The sequence below is a fragment of the Uloborus diversus genome, chromosome 3 (genome assembly GCF_026930045.1).
Source record: "Uloborus diversus isolate 005 chromosome 3, Udiv.v.3.1, whole genome shotgun sequence".
Taxonomy (NCBI): Eukaryota; Metazoa; Arthropoda; class Arachnida; order Araneae; family Uloboridae; genus Uloborus; species Uloborus diversus.
Genome location: NC_072733.1, coordinates 156,651,997 through 156,673,856, shown reverse-complemented (window position 1 = coordinate 156,673,856; position 21,860 = coordinate 156,651,997). Strand labels below are relative to the sequence as shown.

Below are 21,860 nucleotides of genomic sequence, written 5' to 3'. Positions count from 1 at the left end.
GGTTTCGCCTCGACTAATTAGTAAAACGAGTTTTGATAATTAGCCTTCCACAGGATAGTACCTACCAATAACTTAAATCATCTTACCTTGAGATCCACAAAGAACAAGCCCAATCCAGCATTCAACTGATCAATATTCAGTCCATTTATGAACATAAAAGTCAAAATAAGTTAAACAAATCCGTGTCCTAAAAAATTCCATGCAAGTCGTTGGTTTACCACATGCAAAAAAGCATCTACATCAACGATCCAATCAGATGGTTGGTCGTGGTTGTATCTTACATTCACAAGTAAACGGTTTCAAGAGAAGCGAAATGTTCATCGAAGGCTATACTTGAGCAAATGTTTTTAACCAGATTTTTTGGGAAATTATTATTGATAAGTTTATTTTGGAGCACAGAAATTTCTTGATTAAAAGTGGGAATAGTATCCCAAAGTCTTTTTATTCTGATAACTTGTGAAATAATGATGCCAATAAAAAAATTTTACTTAAGCAAGATGAAAAATCTTGTAGGCTGTTAACTTTGAATTTAAATTCACACCTTTTTTCACAGTTTGTAGTGTAACAATTTGAATTAAGTTGCATGTTAATATCCAGGAAATTGAAGTTATTTTGAATAAAACTAGTTTTTTTGAGCGCTAATGAATTGTGATAAATAGTTTTGCTAAGTTCAGAAAAATTTGGAAAATTGATACGAAAATGTGTCGTTAAGAATTAGAAAAATGTCTTGGTGGCTGTTAAAACTTACACAAAAATATCTCAAAATAAATAAATAAATGTAACTCTTTTACTTTATTTTCATTAGACATTTCATGAAACACACTTTATGCATGTAATATATATTGTGAAATGTATTGAAAAAATATAAGTTGCTTTGGTAGTATTACTTTTGTACCTTCTTTAGGGCTCGTTTGACATTCTGTGTCTGCTATCATGGCCTACTGATAAATGTGCTTCATGAATTGCGGTAAACATTTCTTCAAAATATATATGTAAAATCTAACATTGTAGCTGTGTTTTTTTGGGATAGCTTAGTTTTTCAACGTTGACAAAACTTTCATTGCATCATGTTCTTAAGTCTGTGATAAACTTTCGATATTTTCCACTAATTTTGTTTTTACTATCAATCATCTTTGTTAGCAAGTCGTCACATTTTTCTTTCTCCCACAAACAGCTGTTTACTTTTTTCGAGTTCATAACATTTACCTACTTGAAATTGCAACTCTGCAGCATATCGGCCATTATTAGAAACTCTATAAATGCAAGAAAGCAAACACTGCGAAAAAAAGGTCTTGTCAGCACAACATCAGAAATACAATAGAATCTCAGTAATCCAGACAATAGGGGATCCAAGTTGTATGAAATAATGGAAGTACGGTTCAAACAAAATGACCGAAAAAATAAGTCAAGGTATATAAACTATTGTACTCAGTAAAAATTGTATTTTGAATTTAACACTCGAAAGACGGAGGGGCCTGTGTGGCCCCTCGCATAGTTTGTTGTTTAATAACTCGGATAATGTCTAACAGAACGTAATGTAACTTCCTGACTTTTCATTATATGACACTATTTGAATGCTTGTTTAATCATTTTATCATACGCCTCATAGTACTGTAAATATTGATCCTTATACCTAGAAAGACGGGAGGGGCCACAGTGGCCCCTAAGCTTTTTTACAATTAAAAAAAAAATTTTTTTCCTTTCTCCTAGTTGTTCTAGCATAAAAAAGGCCATTCTCTCTAGTTTAACCTGTAACTTTCGTTTTATACAGCCAGTTGGATATCCAAATGCTATAAACAGTACTGACTGCTTACCAGCCTAATGGTTGCCATTACTCTTGAAAAGAAAAACTGATCCAAGCTTTTAGCCAGTATAGAGAGAAACACTACAAATAATTGCATACTAAGTTTTTATTTAGTCATGAAAGAAGGTGCATTGGGCATGTGGACACACTCAGGAAGAATTTTTAAAATAATTCTCCCCAAAAAGGGGTAGGGGCCACACTGGCCCCTTCAGTCTTTCTAGGTATACAGAAAATGTCAGCCGTTCTAGTGTTAAGAAGGTAAAACATAAAACTGAAGTGAAAGTTTAAAACATTCATAACAAAGTTGCAAAATGCGGCTACAAAGATACATTATTACACTAAATCACATTTTATTTATACAGTGTACATCTAAATGACTGTACAAATTAATCGAAATCCAGTTTAATAGGGTTCAGATTAGTATGGGGTTACTGTGTTGAATTAAAATTAAAATCCTACTAGCATGGTCACTAAATACGCAAACGCAAACAAGTACATCCGGCATAGAGCCCTCGTCGCTTATAGATGCTATATACCTCATAGAAAAAGCCAAGTAGACGCTCAAACTGAACGAGGTTTGACTAAGTATCGACCGTTTTTGCATACCCTATGAAGAGTTGGGGGTTATATAAATTCATTGGTAAATGTGATAAATATGGCAAAATATTCAATAATTTATCCCACTTGCCGATTTCAGTGGGGATTGTACAAAATCACCAGATTTATCACATTTACCGTAACATATATATATATATATATATATATATATATATATATATATATATATAAACGTCAATAGAACACCAAACAGACAAGGTTGGAACATAGATAAATGATAGAGATGAAGCCAGTACTCATCAGCAGTGGGGACCATAGGATGAAGTTTCCACTGCTGAAGAGTACTTACTGGCTTCATCTCTATCATTTATCTATGTTGTAACTTTGTCTGTTTGTTGTTCTATTTATATTTATATTTACCTGGCTTATTTGTTTGGCTGCTTTTTGCATCTTTGGGCTTGTGGTTTATGGTATTCTAATTTTTTCCCTCTTTAATACGTTTTCAATTTATATATATATACAGATAGGTGACAAATAATTCAAACACCTATGAAATAAGAGAAAAGCTTAAGTCCCAGTTGATTTGATTAGAGAAATTTTTACTGTTCAGTGCTTGTTCATTCAGCTCTTTATTTATCATTTTTGTTTGTTAAAATTTTCATTAAAAATATAACAGAGAGAATGAGAAAATGGTTTGTGCAGTATTAAAATTCACCATTTTTAAAAAATATAAATTATTTAGCAAAAAATTGTTCCATTCTCATTGTTTTCCTTTTAATTATTTTAGTTCAAGACCCAGAAGTTAAAAAAACAGGATATAAGATAACACATCAGTACTTCAAGAAAAAAATTTCTGAATTTTCTTCGGTATTCAATTATACACTTGACATACCTGCTTTAACTAAAGCCCTTGAGTTCATGTATATGCCACGGGAATCTGATTTGGGAAATGAGACTCTTTTAAGAGAAGGATATGCAAATGTAAGTATGGGAAATTTATTCACTGTTTAATATAAATCTTTTTCTCAAACCTTTTTTAAATGTAAATTAAACAGAAGTATTTTCATAGATGTTATCTGACAGTTATGTAATTGCACCTAATGATAAAATCATGAAGCTGCTTCTGCATAGGAGTGTTCGAACATACATGTATGTCTTAAATAGTTCTTTGGAAGGCTTGCAAACCATTCAAGGACATGAATACAACACATTTAAAAATGGTAAGTGATTTTAATCTTTAACTTTTGTACAATAGTTTTCGTGCTACTGTGGTACCAAAAAAAAAAAAGTACTTACTTGCAAAGATTTTGCTTTCTGGTTTACATAGAAAACAACTTCATATTGATTTATGCTGGAGTATGCTGTTCAGTTTTGGTATCCTTATCTTAAGAAAGATATTAATGTATTGGAAAGGGTTCAAAGACAGGCTACAAAGCTAATAAATGGACTTTCTCATTTAGACTATGATTCCAGGCTTAGAATGCTAAAAATGTACAGTCTTGGGCAAAGAAGAGACCAAGGGGACATGATTCAGTTGTTTAAATTTATTAAAATGAAAGATGTTACGGGGCTGAAGTTTAGCACTGAAAACAGGACAAGGGGTCATTGTTTTAAGCTATTTAAATCTCAGGCTAACATGGATATTAGGAAAAATTATTATTTTAGCAGGGTAGTGGAACCTTGGAACAGCTTATCAGAAGAGGTGGTAATGAGCAAGGGAGTCGATAGTTTTAAGAAGGCCATTGATCTTCACTGGGGATTGTAAATTGACTAGGACCAGCCTAGCTGAGCCCAGAGCCTGTTGCTGGTCGTCACTTTTATATTTGTATTTGTTAATTGATTTACACAAAAAATTGTTTCCCAGTAAGTTGATTATTCATTTTTTGTTGTTAAATGTTGCATATTTTTGTGATAACATTTCTGTCTTCATCAATAATTATAATATTTTTGTATGAAACTCTTAACTAAATTATGATAAAATCAAATCCTTTTTAAATGTATGTAATTAAACTAATTGAAGTCTTTATTTCCTGTATAGAACATATATTATACAGTGAAACTTCGTTGTCATTTCATCCTTGAGACTTGCTAAAAATCTCCTGATAACCAGACTGACATCTTTACCAGATTTGCTTGAAAATCTATAGTTAAAAAAAATGTTAAAATAATTTTAGTTTTACGGAATTTTTAATAACTTGACATTCTCAATCAGATTCAATTAATAAAATTTTGAATTATTAACTAAGACAAGGTTAAAATTATAAGAAATATTGCTTAATTTTTTTTTCTGACTCTAAAATGCTCTGCAATAAGGATTTACCTACTTGTTGAGTAACAATTTAAACAATCACAGTTTCAACAAAGTTGTTTTTTCAATTCAAAAATTAAAAAAAAAGAAGTTTTGTTGTAGTCAACCTCCTCCAACACCTCCAGACAAAGGCCAAAAGTGCATTTTTACGCCTTCAATTCCGAAACATTTCCAAGGAAGTGCACCCACCTCCTCCCAAAGCCTATCGACATAGAGCAAAAAAAAAAAAAAAAGATAAAATATATTTACTGACCTCTCAGCCAATCAGGAAGAAAAAAAAAAAGAATAACTCATTTTAATCCTCTTAAATAATAACATTCTTACTGAATTTGTTTATAGTTTAAATTTTTTTTACCCTCAGTTAGTGAAGTCTTTACTTCACTGTAGCTCATTCATTACTTACCTTATGATGAATCTGGTCTAACCCATGTGTTAAGAATATCTCGTGTGATAGCTAGATTGAGATGTGGCATTGTTGCCTGATGAAAAAGATGATTGAGAAGCAAGAGACAGGGGTGTTAGTTTTCCGGGGCTACTAAAGCATTCCGGGTTTCCCAAAATGCTGTTCCGTGATTTTATTTTTTGCGCATTTTCTCCTCCTTCCCTGCCTTGTGAGCGCCAAACAAGAGGCGAAGGGGAGACGAGACCATGATGTCTAGCCCGGTTTCTGTAGTCGGCAGTTCAACGAGAAGAGCTTTAAAGCCCCTCCCTTTTTCTTCCCCCGCAAGCGCATTATCGTTGGCGCAGCTTTGCATCCTCCTAGGAGGATATGTCTTGATGGTAGAGGAGAGGGAGGGTAAACATACGTAGACAGAACGGAATTTCGGAATCACTCCACTGATGAGGGTAGCGTTGTTCGTCGTAGTTTGATAATAGCCATTTTGTCTCTTGTGTTCTCGCTTCTACGACTATGAGTTCGCTTTTGTGTTAAGCTTGCGTCTTCTATTAAGAAAATGAAAATTCTTTCCGAAGCGGACGATATTGCAGAAATTGAAAAAGGACTTAAAAATAAATTCCGATGGGAATGGCTGTCGAAGCTGGATCAACGCAACGAGAAAATAAGTGTTTGGTGCAAAAAAATTAATGAAGCTGGCAAATGTTTTTGCATTTGCTGCAACACTTCGATTAAATACAGTAATGAAAGGTTAAAATCCTTAAAAAACCATTCGGGTACAAGCACCCACAAACAAGCCCGTGAATCAGTTCTCCATTCTCAGGTTATAAATGCTCTTTGTCCTGTTGGCGGGAGTATCTTCGAAAATGAAGAGGATAAACGTACTCTCGACACAGCATCAAGAAAAACAAGAGGCGAAGCTTTAATACTGAGTTTTATAGCGGAGAACTCGCTTGCATTTTCTTTAGCGCTGAAATTAATAGAATTATCGAAAACCTTAGCGCTTGATATTTCCGCTTTAAAAGCTTTACAATTATCAAGATCGGCAGCAGCTTACAAAATGAAATATGGACTTTCCAAAACGATCAAAGATGAACAAATCTGAGAATTAAAGACTTCATTCTTTTCTCTAAACATAGATGAAAGCACTAGCAGGTCCTCTGATAGCGTATTGGCAGTACTGGTACGATATTTTTCTGAAGTTCAGAGTAAAGTGGTGCTGCGTCATTTGGCCTCTCTGAAGTTATCGGCTTGCAGCGCAGAAGCTGTGTATAATGCGGTCGTATCCCTTATGGAATCAAATGACATACCATGGAGTAATTTAATAAGTGTTTGTTTGGATTCGTGTAATACTATGCGAGGCAAAAAAAACGGAGCTGAAACGAAACTTATATCTAACAAATGAGGAGCTTTTTTTGTTCTAAGTGGGGAAACTTGCCACACTGCAAACAATTGCGCCAAAAAATTCACAGAACCTTTTCTGAAGCATTTGGAAATCTTGGTAGACAACATATATTTTGACTTAAAGAGCACTGATAAAAGGGAACTGTTTTTTTGAAATTTGTGTTTTAATTAAAATTAAGCCCTTAAAGCCACTTTCTCGCCCGGATCATCGGTGGCTTTATGTTCTTCTTGTCATTGAGCGCCTAAAACATTTATGGGATGCATTATTAATTTTTTACTTCTCATGGAGTACACCATTATATGAGGAACAGTTAGAAGAGATTTATGAAAAGAAGCAATTGCGTAAAGAAGAAATAGAATCAATTAAAAAAGTTCAAAAACTGTTGAAAAAAAAAGATTAACTGCAGAAGGTAGAATTAGAAAAAACAGAATAACTCAAAGACTGTTTGAAGAACAGGTATGTAAAATTATTCCAGAGCAAGGAATGCCTTTTACATGAACTGCATGTGGAAATGGTTAACTTGACAAAATTATTTTTCGCCTTTTTCTTAAAGCATGAATTAGTTACAAATATTAATTCATTTAATGACATTTTAAAGATTAATATCGCAGATAGAGCAAACTCTCTTCCCGATAAACTAATTTTCACAGGGATGAATGCCAATCAAGGAAATGATCCTAGTTTTGATTTTAAAGAATTAAAAGAGGTTTTGAAAGTTGCTTATACTAAATGTGCTCAATATATGAAAAAAAATTGCCGTTGAGTAATTCACTTCTAATAAATTTATCTGCCCTTAATCCTACTCTAAGAGGGGTAACAACAACATTTGCTGCCATCATAAATTTGGCAAAATTATTGCCTACTGTAATTCCCGAAGAAGAAATACCTCTCTTAGATGCAGAACTAAGAGAGTATCAAATAGATAGCTCTCTATCTCAGCAGAGTAATAATTTGATTTCGTTTTGGACACATGTTATGAGTGTTCAGAATGGAGATAGCCTAAAATATGTTAAACTTTCAAAACTGATCAAAGCTGTATTGTCTTGTTTTCACGGGCCATCAGTTGAAAGTGCATTCAACTGGATGGAAGATGTAGTCACTGATAGCAGAACTTCATTAAATATGGAAAGTTTAGATGCTATACAAACTGTCAAGTATTATTTGCATTCTATGGGCACAAGCACCTGTGATATATTCGGCAGTAATGATCCTGTGCATGAACCGCTACAAGGAAATTTTGGAAGAAATTTATTGCATAGTTGGGCTACTTATCAGCAGACACTTCAGGCAAAAAATCCTTCTGTAAATCCATCTGAAGCATCGAGTAGTACAAGTAGCAATCATATTCTTGAAACTGCATCACCTACTACTTCTGGTGAGGAAAAACAAAGACAGAAAAAAAGGAGTTTGTCACAAGACAACAGAACTGAAACAAAACAAACCAAAATTGGACGTTTTTTTAAATAAGTGGACCTTTTGTCAAAGAAATTGAGCATTTCTATATTCACTGTTCATTTTAAGTTATTTTTAATTGATTTTTTCTGTATGTATACAAGAGGCCTTCAAGGAATTTTTAATTTTTGCATCATAGAATAAAATTTCATATGACTAAAATAATTCATTTGTCAAAAATTTCAATATTAGTTTCCTTTCATGTTAAGAAACGAACTTCTGGCTTTTCTTTAAACTACTTAGGTGAGTGTATATTTGTTTCCTATTTGCTGTTTTTATGTTCAACTTCTGTGATATTTGCACGACAGGGATGCGCTGCTCAAAAAAGAAAAAATAAAGGGAGAAAAACACCATAAAGCACTCCTTCAAAAATTTCTATGGTTCAATCTGTGTTAATATGACCCCTCCCCTCATTGAAGATACCCCTGGAAATGAAACACATAGTGTTAGTAACCTCTCAGGGTTTCGTTGCTTTTCATTTTCACTTTCAGGGTTTTTGATGTTGAGTTACTATCACCCCTGAAGAGATTATTAATTTTTAGTGTGTTTCTAGCCAAAACATCCATTAATATAATTTTTCATCATATAATTTTGGACAGTTTTTACAATGATACTTTCATTAATTGTGGCAAAATATTGTTTTTTTTTTTTCATTCTTTAATGTTTTGCATTCCACAGTGACTTATTGCATAAAAAAACATTTTATGCAATCTTTTCGCAGAGTTTACTTCCAAAATATTTTTTTCTTTGTAATTTTCAGTTGTTGTCATAATTCTGACCTCGTGCTGAGCGATGCATCAATGTATCGTAAAAAACCAGTGTACATCCGTCATCATTAAACCAGTTTAGTATATTTCTCTAAACCAATGCATCAACACTGCACCGACTACAAATCCAAGCACCAATGTACAGACACTAGTGTGTCAAGCTACTCTGACTGAGCAACAATAGTGTGAAGATTTATGAGAAGCTTTTCCAGCAAATACTGGTGAAAGTATCATAAGTGTGCAAAGACTTCACACATCCCCTTACCCTAAAATGTATTGATAAACAAATCTTAGCATGTAATCACTCACAAAAAGAAAGAAAAAACATAGTTCAAAGCATAGCAACAAAAATTGCATATATGTATTTTGATGTTATCAAGAATCCCTTTTTAAATGCAAGATGTGAGCTTGTGGATTGAAAATGCATGACTTAGCTTCCATAAACTCACATCTTTTTGCATTGAAACGATAGTCTTATTGTAATCCCAAAACACATGTCTGCAATATTTATTGCTATCTTGCACTTTTAAAGCTTTTTTTTTTTTATTTTTTCTTGCTGGTGCTAGAATCTATTAATAAGTATTTCCCATTACATATAATATTTTAAAATCTTGTGAGTATTTTGTAAAATTAAAGCAAGCAAATTTTAGAAAAGCTTTAAAAAATGTAAAAAAACCTACCTGAGTTACATCGCAATGTGAGGCTGGCAATGCATCACAATGTAGAAATTCCTACATTGCCTTGCCATATTCTGACTATCAGTCTATTTCTTTGTCTAAGAACAATTTAATGTGATTTTTTTTTTTTTTTTTTTTTGCATCTTGAAGATGCTTGTTTTATGGTTATGTGTGCATACTATTTTTTCTGAGTTTAATTAAATGTTATTTTCTTCTTTCAGTTGTTCCTCATGATCTAGAATATTATTTAATTACTGGTGCACCATTTATGGATCCTAAGCTTTATCCTAGTGGCCTAAATTTGCAAGATGCAAAATGGACTGAAGCTGATCGAAATATAAGTCAATTTTTTATGACTGCATGGGCAAATTTCGCAAAATTTGGGTATTTAATTTATTTATGTTTTGAATATAAACAATCATTATGAACAGAATTATGAATATTTGTACTCTTCCAGATTTTAACTGAACTCAAAGCTAAGCTAACTCCTTTAAGCTATATTTGTACATTAGATTAGGTACCAAATTTAGTACCCTGGAAATTTAAATAAAATATTATTTTTTTCTGTTAAGAAACATAGTATGTATTTTCCATTTTTTTCAAGTTCCTCAACCAATGTTCAATATTTGGCCAACTCACTATTTCTTGCATGTGAGTGCATGTCCCAAGTGTTGTGCATTTAAATTTTGCCTATTTTTGTTTCTTTTTTTTTTTTGTATACTGTAATTATTTATATGTAATATGGTAAAATCTGCAGCAAAATATCAGTTTTAACAAATAAGTGCTCAGTTCCGTTTTAATTGCCATTACCTTCCTTGAATTCTACTGTAACAGAATTCCTATTAGAAGGAAGTTTCTGGTCCTTTGAAGTGTAATGTAAAAAAATTTGACTGTATACAGGACTGTATACAAAAGCAAATATATCACATTTAAACAGTCAATTAAAAAAAAAGTTTAAGCAATACGAGGGCAATATTGATCAAGTTCGGCAGCTGAATTAATACTTCAAATTTTTGTTCTCTCATCTGATGCACCTGCCCTTTTTTAAACCCTTTCCGATGTGGTGGTCACAAAGAAGGACAGCAATTAAAAAAATTCTAAAAAAAATCATTCTCTTTAAAACTTCAAAAATTGCAGCCAAGTTAGTATTTTGTTCATGGAGGGCAGCCTTACGAAAATTGCTTTTTCTGATGCCTCATTTTCTTGTTCAAATCTCCCCACTTTTTGAACCCAAAAATGGGAATCATTCTAAAGTTTAAATTTTTTTAATTTGAAAAGCTGCTGGCCATTTTCCTTTATTTTCACTGAGGTGTTCAATTGTATTATTGTGAAAGATTAAGATTCGTTTGTGGATGAATACACAAGATAGTTTCCTGCCCTAGTTGGGAGGTGTCAACAAATGGGGACATCACCCACTGCTAAAAAAAAAAAAATATCTGTAAAATCAATGTCTGGATCAGAGTTTCCCAAACTGTGGTTTGCAGACCCCGGGGGTTCCGCGAGTCCATGCCACAGGTCCACAGTGCTATCCAGCTAAAAAGTTAAATATAATTGAGATTGAAGGACAAGTAGCAATATTTTTATTCAAAAAGAAAGCACATTTATGAGGGATAAAAAGTACTTGCTTAAATACATGCAGGACGCATTAGCCCCCCCCCCCCCCGTAACTCTTGGAAGTAAACGCACTACACATTAGCTAATTTTGTGTACATGACAAAATTCATATTGTTGCAAAACTATATTAAGTAAAATGCAAACATTGAGTCACATTTTTACAGCTGGAATATTATACTTCAAATAAAACATTTGCTCCAAAATTTTCAAGACTCATCCATTACACAACATCAGGGCCGTCCGAAGAGCTGACGGTGCCCGGGGCGAAAGTTTCCTGGCGCCCCCACCCCAAACCTCCTATATATACAGAAAAATCAAGTTAGCTATAACATCAGTGCATCATACGCGTGAACGTGTCATACTTGCATTTTTTACATATTAATGAACACAACAATCAGAGGGTAATGCATAATAGAAATTTAAACACAAGCAATAAATCTGTTACTTGTGAAACATTAACACCCCAAAAACCTTTTGAAAAATGGAAGGTTGAAAATCCAAATATTTATTTAGTAAAATGTTATCCCACAAGATAAAAAAACAAACAATTAAAACTGAATTAGTTACTTACATTAATCAAACTAAGAACACGAATAAACAATTTGCTGATTATACATAGAAAATGTATTTATCGAAGTAAATTATAAAATTAAATTTCGATCTGGACTCAACCAATAATTCTTTTCAAGAGTTTTTTTTTTTTTACTTAGGGAGTTTTTTGGTTTGGTACTAACTTAATACCAGTTTTAATATCTACGTTGATAACAAACAGTAATTCTTTTGCATAAAATATTTAAGTTTTAGGGGAAAGCCCCGAATTACTCAACAACATCAAAAATCGCTCAGAATTGCGTATTTGGAGCTTTAATTTCGAAAAATTAATGGATAAATATCATAAAATATGGCCTGTCAATTGCGTTTCAAGACTTGAGTTTAAGAAAATATTCGGGGAATGTTCCTCAAACCGCCTTTCTTTACTATCACAAGCAAAGGTTTCGTAAACGACACTTCCAAAAAATTTAAGTGGAATAGCCCCTGAATATAAGACATTGCTTTAAGTTTTTTTTGACCATAATTTTGAAAAAAAAAAAAATCCAGGGAAATGCTCCAGGTTCTCCTTTCCATAAAATCTTTAAATTCGTCTATAGTTGCGTTTTTGAGCTTCTATTTCGAAAACTTGCAGGGGGGTGAAGGAAATTTTTTTAGAAAAAATCGATTGGAAAGAGTATCTGAGCTTCCTCTGTTACCTTAACGTCAATAAACATGTCCTATAATCGTGTTTTTGGGGCTTCAATTTCTAGAAATTTTCATTGAAATCACTTTATCTTTTTTTTTCCCATTGCATCTGCAAAGAAAGTCTAGAATTACGTTTTAAAGCTAAAAGTTTTTTTTTTTTTGTTCTTTCAATGTGCCTTCCTAAAACTTGTTTCTGGTTACGTCACTGCACGCAGGGGCAGAAATCCAAGAAATTTGGTAGGAACTAGACTAATTAGAAGTACCTTTTGTTTGATTCTAAACAGTTTTTTTTTTCCCAGATATCGTATCTGCTTCAGTGATACAAAGGAAACGAATGTTTTGGAGACTGAGAGAGATGAATATTTTCGTGCCCTAGGAAAAAAAATAGAGAATCATTGCAATGATTCTCTATTTTGTGTGTCTATGACTGTGCATCTATATGATACACGAAATGAGGGGCGCCTTGCCCTTGCGCCGCCCCCTCATTTCGTGGCACCCGGGGCGATTGCACCGCTCGCCCCCCTCTTTGGGGGGCCCTGCACAGCATTACAACGCTGCCATTGTAGGTTTGCCCAAAACATAGTCCCTAAGTAAAAGCCTAATATGCCATAAAAATACAACTCATAAGAAAAATTATACTAGTTACCACTTAATACCACTTAAACTTGGCTAAAGAATTGCAGGTGAGTAAAATTCTTGATACATACTTGCAATTCTGTCTTAGCCTTGGCCAGGGTTGCAATTCCACTTTTAGAACTTTCTTGATAAACCAGGAAGGTACCAAGCTATTATATTATACCTTCCTAAGTTTCCTCTAATTTTCCAGAGACATGACCGGCTTCTCTAGGGACATTTCTGAAGTTTTCTGGAGCCTTCCAGGATAACTTCAGGAAGGTTACTGAATTTTAGTTTAAAAAGTTCCTGGTTTTTGCAAGACATGTTACTGGCAGAAATTGGGCACATCAGCTGCCCATTCTTTTCCAGGAACGTTTCTGAATTGTTTTTACAGTGTAAGACTAAGAAGAGATTGGCAGAGAATTTCAAGCACATGTGAGCAGGGATTTTCTCTTTAAAAATTTGTTTCTTAAATCTCTGACACATAAGGGACTGTTATCTATTTTCAAAAATGATCAATTATTCCTCATGAGGTATTTGAACCAATATTTATTTTGGTACTCAAACTTTCAAAAAATGAATGAAATAAAGTCATTATAATGGAATTCATTTTTGTAACTAGAATGGTATCTACTAATAAATAAATAAGTGTTTTAAGAATTGAAATCACAAGACCTTGGTAAGTTGACACATGCTTAACTCGGCATATTCTCATGTACCCTTGGAGTGTTGAGTTATCAAGGTTTCTTTGCACTCTTAAAAGGGCTATTAATCTACACCTTTGTCTTATAAATTAGTATTTTCCCAGAACCTGTTGCTCATCATTTTTGTATTTGTGTTTAAATTTTGCTTCATGTATTCATTGCTTTATTTTTTGTTTTACAGAAATCCTACCCCAGCTGCATTATTTAATATATTTTGGGAACCATCTGACTTGAATAAAATGCAGTATTTGTCTATAAACACTACAAATTTTACATCCGTTATGATGTCAAGTTATCGTCAGAAAGAAAGTCAATTTTGGAATTCATTTTTACCTACCTTAATGAAAAAAGGTAGAAATAAATTTTCTACTACATACTGTCGTCCAGTTTATGAACCATGGGAAGACCAGAAGAATGTCTATGCGGCATCATTGTGGGGAGTTCTGGGAGGTGTTACATTGTTTGGAATTTTAACATTTATATTTTGTTGTCTTTACTGCAAAGTTAAAAGGTAAGTAAGACATTCTATTTCCTGTACTTTAATATTATTTTAGTTTTTCATATTTTGCATTTGCATTTAGTATGTAGTATACAATTTTATACCGGGAATGAAGATATAGTATAACTTAATTGTTAGTCTGCTATGGGTCTGCTCTATCAATAGTTACTTTTCTCCGCATCACCCCACCACTTAGAGAGCGCCTTAGGGAGTTAATTGGTAATTGAAGCATTTCTTTATTTGCTATACAATAAAATAATGTGTAATATTGCAGTATAATAGAAACCCCCCCCCCCCCTAATTATGTTTATAGATTAAATAGAAAAGTTCCTTGCTTTTTTTTTAATCAATATTATATTCTTATTTGTTTTGTGAGGAAAGTTAACTACTGTTTCAATCAGTTCTTAAAAGCCAGTTAAGTACTCTACTTTACTGTACAAGAGATAAATTGTTGATTATCTTCTGTCTGCAGTACAAGAAAATTATTAAATTTTGAAAAAAACTCAAAGCAAAAAAAAATTTTATAGGCTCACATTCACCCTAAAACTTGAATCGATTGTAAGAATGTCATGTTATATAACAATAGAAAGCTCTATTTTTTAGCTTTACAATATTTTTTGATCCTTCATTCTACTATAATTAAGAGATAAGCTACGGTCATTTGTAAGAACACACTTTTATTTATTTTATTTTTTCCCCATTTTGAGTTTTTTTACTGGTTTATCTTACGAGCAATTTTCAAAATAGGAATCTAAAATTGGCAGGATTCTTATCTTGTTACATGTGTCCTTCGTGCCAAATTTTATTGAAATCTGAAATGGTGAGGTCAAGAAACTGATTTTTTGGACATGAAATGGCTCATAGGTTAAGACCAGGTGACAGGTTAAGATTGAGAGGAATGGTTTACAGCTATAAATAAAACTTTCAGAAAAATCCTGAAACAGGTCAATTTCAGTTTGTTTATTTTTTTCAAATTTTCAATCATTATTTTAATTTTTTTAATTAAACTTTGAAGTAAAGAAATATACTTTACCCTCTGATTCCCAATGATCAAATATTTTGGGGTAAATTTCACCCTGTTAATGGAGCTTGTTGCCGATAAAAAGAAACATGGATTCAATATTTTTAAGTGTTCTTTCTATCAATATGTAAAGTTTTATTCCAATCAGTGATTCACACTTGGGTAGGGTTACTTGTGAGTCAAACTTACCATATTACCCCGCATTATCCGGCATGCCACAAAATTCGGGGGTCACCAGATTTTCAATAACACTTGCCTGGTCCTTTCCGGCATGCCGGAAAAATCAAAGTTATGAAAAAAAAATTCTTTAAAAAATATATGTTCAACTTAAAAATGAATATAAGTTCTATACATATCTTATAAGTATTAACAAACAGTTTAATTTTGTAAAAATATTTACAAACAATGGCATTTGTTGTTTAACAAGAAAAATATTGCTTAACCCTTTGAGGGGCAGTACTTGAAAAAAAATTAAAATCTACAAAAAAACTCACTTTTCATAATGTTTTAGCATCATTGAACTAATTTTCATTGGAAAAAAAAATTAGAATTTTTTTTTAAATATTGGAACCATACGTTCTCAAGACGAGGACGCTGCCCGTCTGGAACAGAGAAAGCACAAAACGCTGTGCATAGGAAAAGCGCTCTTACAGGCACTAATTCAACTATGATATTTACATTTTTACTGATTTATTGACTTTTAATCTTATGATAAACACATATTCTAATGCAATACGATGGAAATGATATATACATAAATACAAACGCAAAAATAATTTAGCATTTTCGAAAACAATTGTATTCTTATAATTTGGTTCCATTTTAAGTAGTATAAATGTATAAATATTATAAACAGATACTTGAATATAATACGGTTGTAATAGATCGCATATATAAATAAAATTGCACGCAATCAGTGAAGATAAAGTTAAAAGCAGAATAATATGCATGTATCTATATGCAATATTTATAATTATAAAGCTAAAGAGAAATCTAAGGGAACTAGTGCTGCCATCTATTGACTGATGAGAAATGACATACTGAACCGGGGCAATGTCTTCACAGTGAGGACGTATAAAATAAATGTATATTTCTCAATGTTTTTGCACTATTAAAATTTGGTAAAGACATTTATGAAGTCTTAGGAGCCTATAAAAATAAAATTTGTGACTAATATTTTTTAACTCTGGGTCTTACTACTGAAAAAAAAAAAAATCCTCTGACCCTAAAAATTCGCACATTTCAAACCTCTCTCAGAGAAGGAAAAAAGACTTCAATGGTGCTGACATCTATTGAGTGAAAAAGCAACTATAAGGGTTCTTTAACAAATCGATAGTTTTTTTTGCAGAGAGCTATATATATTTGGAAAAAAATTGTCAAATATGCGTTCTCAAGGCGGGGACGCTGCCCTTGAAAGGGTTAATAACGAATAATTTTATAAAAATTAAGTTAAAACTAAGTAAGCAAACATGTAAGGAGTAAGTTACCCCCCCCCCCCCCTAAACCAGTGCTAAAGAATTTACCATAGCTTTTCAATAAACTTACCTCTCTAAAAGGAACCTAAAATAATTTATTTAAGAAAATTATGAGCAAATTGCAGTAACGATGATTGTTTCTGAATTGATTACTTTGTTTGCATATAATTAAATCCATTAACAATGACCTACCATAAATAACAAGCACATATTATATACAATACACATTTTTTTTTGAAAGAAGGTTACTTTGGGGATCAGGGGCGGATCCAGAAATATTTATAAGGGGGTCAAGTTTCAATGGCGGGCGTTATATCCCCTACATAAAAAAGCTTCTCTTAAGCAGGGGTGCCCCCATCCCCCCGATGAGATGAAAACCCATTCAAATACTCCCTCTCTACAATTTTTCAATGGTTAAGCTCATTAGAGATGATTGTGTTTTTTAAAGTAAATAAAAAAACTGAAAATAGCAGTTGCCTATTAAAACAAACCCAGTCAATCCTTTGAACTGTGACGTGCTGAGAAGAAATACCTTACAGAACGAAGCAAAAAACAGGTTAACATTGATTCCATGTACTATTTTTTCGAATTTAAAAATTTGAAGATTGGTAATACAGTAGAAGACCATTATAACGCACACCTTGGGACCAGAGCTTTTGCATTATACAGGTTTTTGCGTTATATAGATCATTTCACAAATTTTGAAACTAATATTTAGAATATATCTATATATTAGCTCTTCAGAATGAGTTTTATCTGCAATGAGTATTAAAGCACCACTATTACAATTAGTTATTCACAAATAAATATATTTCACAATCCAAAGAAAGTGCATTACCTTGCACTTCTGCTAGCTTCATGGTTCGCATAACAGCTGCATTTTCAAGAACCATCTGTATTTTCTGTTTACTATGAGTACAAATTTTAAATTTAAAAGCTTTGAATTAAGATGGAAACATGAAAAACTTTCAAAATTTAATTTGCCTAACAATTTTTATTTTTGCAAAGCAAAACAGAGGGATTTTTTAAACTTCCAAAACCTATTGTTTACTTCTGAAAAGTTGTGCGGTTTATAGAGAATTGTGTTATATAGGTCGGCGTTATAATGGTCTTCTACTGTAATTATAATAAAATTCTTGTCACGGGGGTCAGCTGACCCTTTGACCCTCCCCTGAATCTGCCCTTGTTGGGGATCTATTTATTTTTTTCCTTACAGCCGTTTGCTTTCTGATTGTAACTGAATGGGGAAATTTACTTTTGTTTTGTTGCAAAATAAAGCTTAAATTATCCGGTATGCCGGAAAATTTGAATTTCCCAACATGCTGGTCAACCTCGCTTTTTTCCGGCATGCCGGATAATGCGGGGTAATACAGTAAATAAATAGAAAACTTGCAAGAGATCGTTTTGTACAATTTTTTTGTTAATTTTTAGCAACATTTCCAATTCATTGTAGTTTGATTGATGGAAAAAATACATATTAAATGTTTCAGCTTTAAAAAAAAAAATTCAGCTAATTTCAGCTTTTAAAAATCATATTCTGTTTCAAAATTCTCTTACAGTAAACATGTTGTGAGTTCAGAAGATATACCGGATGCAATTTCTGTTACACCTTCTTCTATCGATACTCTTCTGAAGTAAGTTAAATCAAGAAAATTACTTTTAAATAAATTAAAAAAAAAAAAACACCTTCAAAAAACACCTAGGAAAAAAAAAAAAAAAACTGGTTACACTTACATACCATTTCCTACCCAAACCTAAAAATGAAATTAATTTTACAATTCCAGTACAAAAATCAACTAAATAAACACCCAATTATAAAATAAACACTTATTTTAATTACTGTATGGTAAACTATTGTAATAGTACCTAACTAATTATATAGGGGAGGGTGGCCCAAAGTGGGTAGGTTTTCAAAGAATGCTCAAAAATTGTAGTTTTTGGATTTTTCAGGGATGAGATTTTTCCGACTTTTTTTTGCCTCTTTCAGGCCTTATTTTTCTCAAAAATCTAAATTTTTGGTCCCCGACTTCGTATTTTTTATATTTTTCCCTCTTGAATCTTCATCCTCCGCGATGTCTGCCTAAAACATATGTTTTGCAACAATGCCGATGACGTCAAACACGTGCTGCGCTGAAAGTTGCATGCCTCATTTGAGATTTCAATCTTTTTGCATCCTGCAAGTATTTCAATTATTTTTAATTTTGGGTGGTTTTTTACTATATGCTACCTGATATCTGCTTATTTTATTCATCATTTCAATAATATTTTTATTACTTTAATTTATTTTAGAAAAATGCAGAAAGTTAATAAAAAAATGTGGCTTAGCCCATAGTCTTGAATTTCGTTGAGACTTGGAATGATTACCTTTTTTGTATATTTAAGAAAGTTAAAAATATTTATGGTGAATCTGAAATGGTTTAGGCTTTACAGCCTGTTAAAAGTTTTGAGATTTCATTATTAAATGAGGCAGCTGCAAGTTGTTCTTTTGATTCCAAAATCGTATTAGGAAGTTTTAAAAGCAAATTTTGGGTTCCAATGCAAGGAAAAAGATAACCAATCATTTAAACACATATATATTTATTTATTTTCAATTCTTATTATGAAAAGTATGTTCTACCACAAAAAGAAAGATTTTTTTCTCTGTTGTAAATTTTTACTTTACAAACAGACCTTATTTTAAAATTTATGTTCTCACTCATTTAACACTATAAACTGAAATGTTTTTATTTTAAAAAATGTATTTTTTTCTAAAAAATACGAAAAGTTCACACTATTGTGTGATGCAGCCAAGATTGACCTCTGACTCTCCTAACCCTTTGTTCAAGGACTCAGGGATGAGAAGTTGTTGCCTCTTTTTCATAATTTAGATTTATTTAGGAATAAACACTCTTGCAAGAAATGGTACAATGCAGCAAATTATACAAAATTATTACTTATACTTAAATAAATATGTATTACCTTCAAAACTGATAAATTAGCAATTTTTTGTTGAATTTTTGAACATCATGGCTCTCAGGTTCTATTTTGATGCAGTTTTGGATATCATCTCTTTCACGAAATTCTTTTTGATTTTCTCCTTTTTGCTCTCTGACCACTCTCATCCCTGATTTTTATCGCAACCATTTCTTTTTATATCCTGGCAGGGTTCTTGAACTTCAAAATAAAAAGTGAAAGGGGGCCCAAAGCGAGTAAGCTTAACTAATTGTGATTTGGTACATTTACTTATCCAATTGAAATAGAAAATCTAAGTTAGCACATGTCTCAAGAAATTATAAATAAATACTTGGTTAAATCCTACACTACCTATACCCGCTTTGCCCGCCCCGCTTTGCCCAAAAGCAGGTTTTTAATTTCAATAATTATAACCTTAAAGTAATAATTAAAAAAAAAACGAAATGACCATCATAGTTTGTAGGTGTATGGTGTCAGAATAATGTAATGTTATTGACAGTCAAAAAAATAAGCTCGTCTTCTACTAATCACAACTTACAAAACTTCATTTTTTAAATATTTTAAGCCTGGTTGCGCCATGCCGCTTCACTGCCGCTTTACTGGGACTGAATAAAACTCGGGGGTGTTCGGATAAATACGACATATGTATGCATCGGCACTGACACACCATGCGGGAGCATACAAAGGCCTACCCACTTTGGACCAACCTGCCCTACCATTTCTTAATTTTTATTCACTTTTTGAAGTCGGTGCCTCCTATGAGCTACCTAATCAAACTGACTACCCGTGGAATCCTAAGTTAAACACTAATTGAACTAAACACGAATTTAGTTTTTAAAACCAAACTTAGTCAGTTACGTTAGGTAGTAGTTTATAGGAGGCACCGACTTCAAAAGGTGAATAAAAATTAAGAAAGGGTATGTAATTAGTTAAGTATCAAAATAGTTTACGGTACAGTGATTAAAATCAGTGTTTATTTGTAATTGAGTGTTTAGTTGATTTTTGTACTCAAATTGTAAAATAAATTTCATTTTTAAGTTTGGGTAGGAAATGGTATGTAAGTGTAATAAATTATCTTTTGCTTTTTAGTTCCTAGGTGTTTTTTGATGGCATTTTTTACATTTAAAAGTAATTTATTTTTTTCTTTTTAGTAGTTTTAGTGACTACTAAAGTGACTTTTTAGTAGTTTTAGTGACTACATTTTAGTGATAAAATAAAGTTATTTATTAGTAAAAAAAATTAAGGTAATTGATTCAACTATTAAAGTAGTAAAGTATATTTAATTAACTGCTTTGCTACGCAGTAATAAATACATTAGTAACACCTATGATTAAAAATTAATAGGCGGTGGTCGAAAATTAATCATCCATATGCTGCGAGAATTACGTAGCGTTCAAGACGAAGGCAAAACCTTAGCTTTGAAAATACACCGGTCACGGTAAAACCACTTGGCTTGTGAGGTATTCCACTCTCTGACGTAAGCTGGACTATGTAGCCACAACATGTGAAATTCAAAGTTTCTTGGATTTCACCGGAACCACTTATCAGATCTAGACTAAGTTACCATGGGACCATCTGGTAAGTTTACTCATTCAAACAAAAAAGGAGTTTTTCAAATTGGTCCAGTAGTCTTGGAGTAATCAGAGAACATACATAAAAAGCCACAGACAAATTCATAACCTCCTTTTTTGAAGTCGGTTAAAAATACTTGAATATTTTCACCAATTTCATTCCTCAATTTATTTCAGATAAACTAATATATTTATATATTTTTTAAATTTCTAGTATGAAGAGAATTGAAGCCGGGAATAGATATTATGCAGATCGTTTATCTACTGAGCAGAAGCACACACAAGTTTAGGAATATTTGTTTGTCAGGTCTGCACTGTGATAATGAATGCAATTTTTTAACTTTGTACCATTTATAGACATTTACACGATTTTATGCACACATTGTTAATAATACATTTACGTGTATATCATGATGCATTTTCTGACATTATTAAAAAAGCTTTACAAAGCTTTTTTGCAGCTATTATTTTTCCTTGTTCTCTTACTAAGCATTCAAATTTTTTAATGAAAAGCCAACTTAAAAGAATAAGTTACCTTAATAACACTGGACGGCAAAAAATCCCTTCAGAATGCTTCTGACATAGTTCTTACTGACTCCTATGTGAAATGACTCCCTGAATCCAAATATGACCACCTTTTTCCCTCTACATGTCGTACCTTTTAGAAATGGAGCATCCCAATTTTTTTCAGCTTTTGACAGCTTCATAGCCATTATTTTTATTTGGAGGTTAAGGGAGCGTTATATTAGTCATTAACACTCTTCTAAGGGGCTAAAAAGGTGCAAAGTTCAAAAGCATAGACATTTGG

General features: G+C 32.4%; 1 protein-coding gene across 1 annotated transcript in view; it reads left to right on the top strand.

Annotated features, from left to right (window-relative positions):
* Positions 1 to 21,456, top strand: part of LOC129218451 (cholinesterase-like) — a 56,941-nt gene extending 35,485 nt beyond the window's left edge. Inside the window, exons 7-12 of the mRNA XM_054852725.1 lie at positions 3,150 to 3,343; positions 3,432 to 3,582; positions 9,587 to 9,749; positions 13,716 to 14,045; positions 18,089 to 18,163; positions 21,267 to 21,456. Coding sequence (XP_054708700.1) covers positions 3,150 to 3,343; positions 3,432 to 3,582; positions 9,587 to 9,749; positions 13,716 to 14,045; positions 18,089 to 18,163; positions 21,267 to 21,342 — 989 coding nt within the window. The 3' untranslated portion in view covers positions 21,343 to 21,456. The remainder of the gene's footprint in view (positions 1 to 3,149; positions 3,344 to 3,431; positions 3,583 to 9,586; positions 9,750 to 13,715; positions 14,046 to 18,088; positions 18,164 to 21,266) is intronic.
* Positions 21,457 to 21,860: the final 404 nt, after the last annotated feature.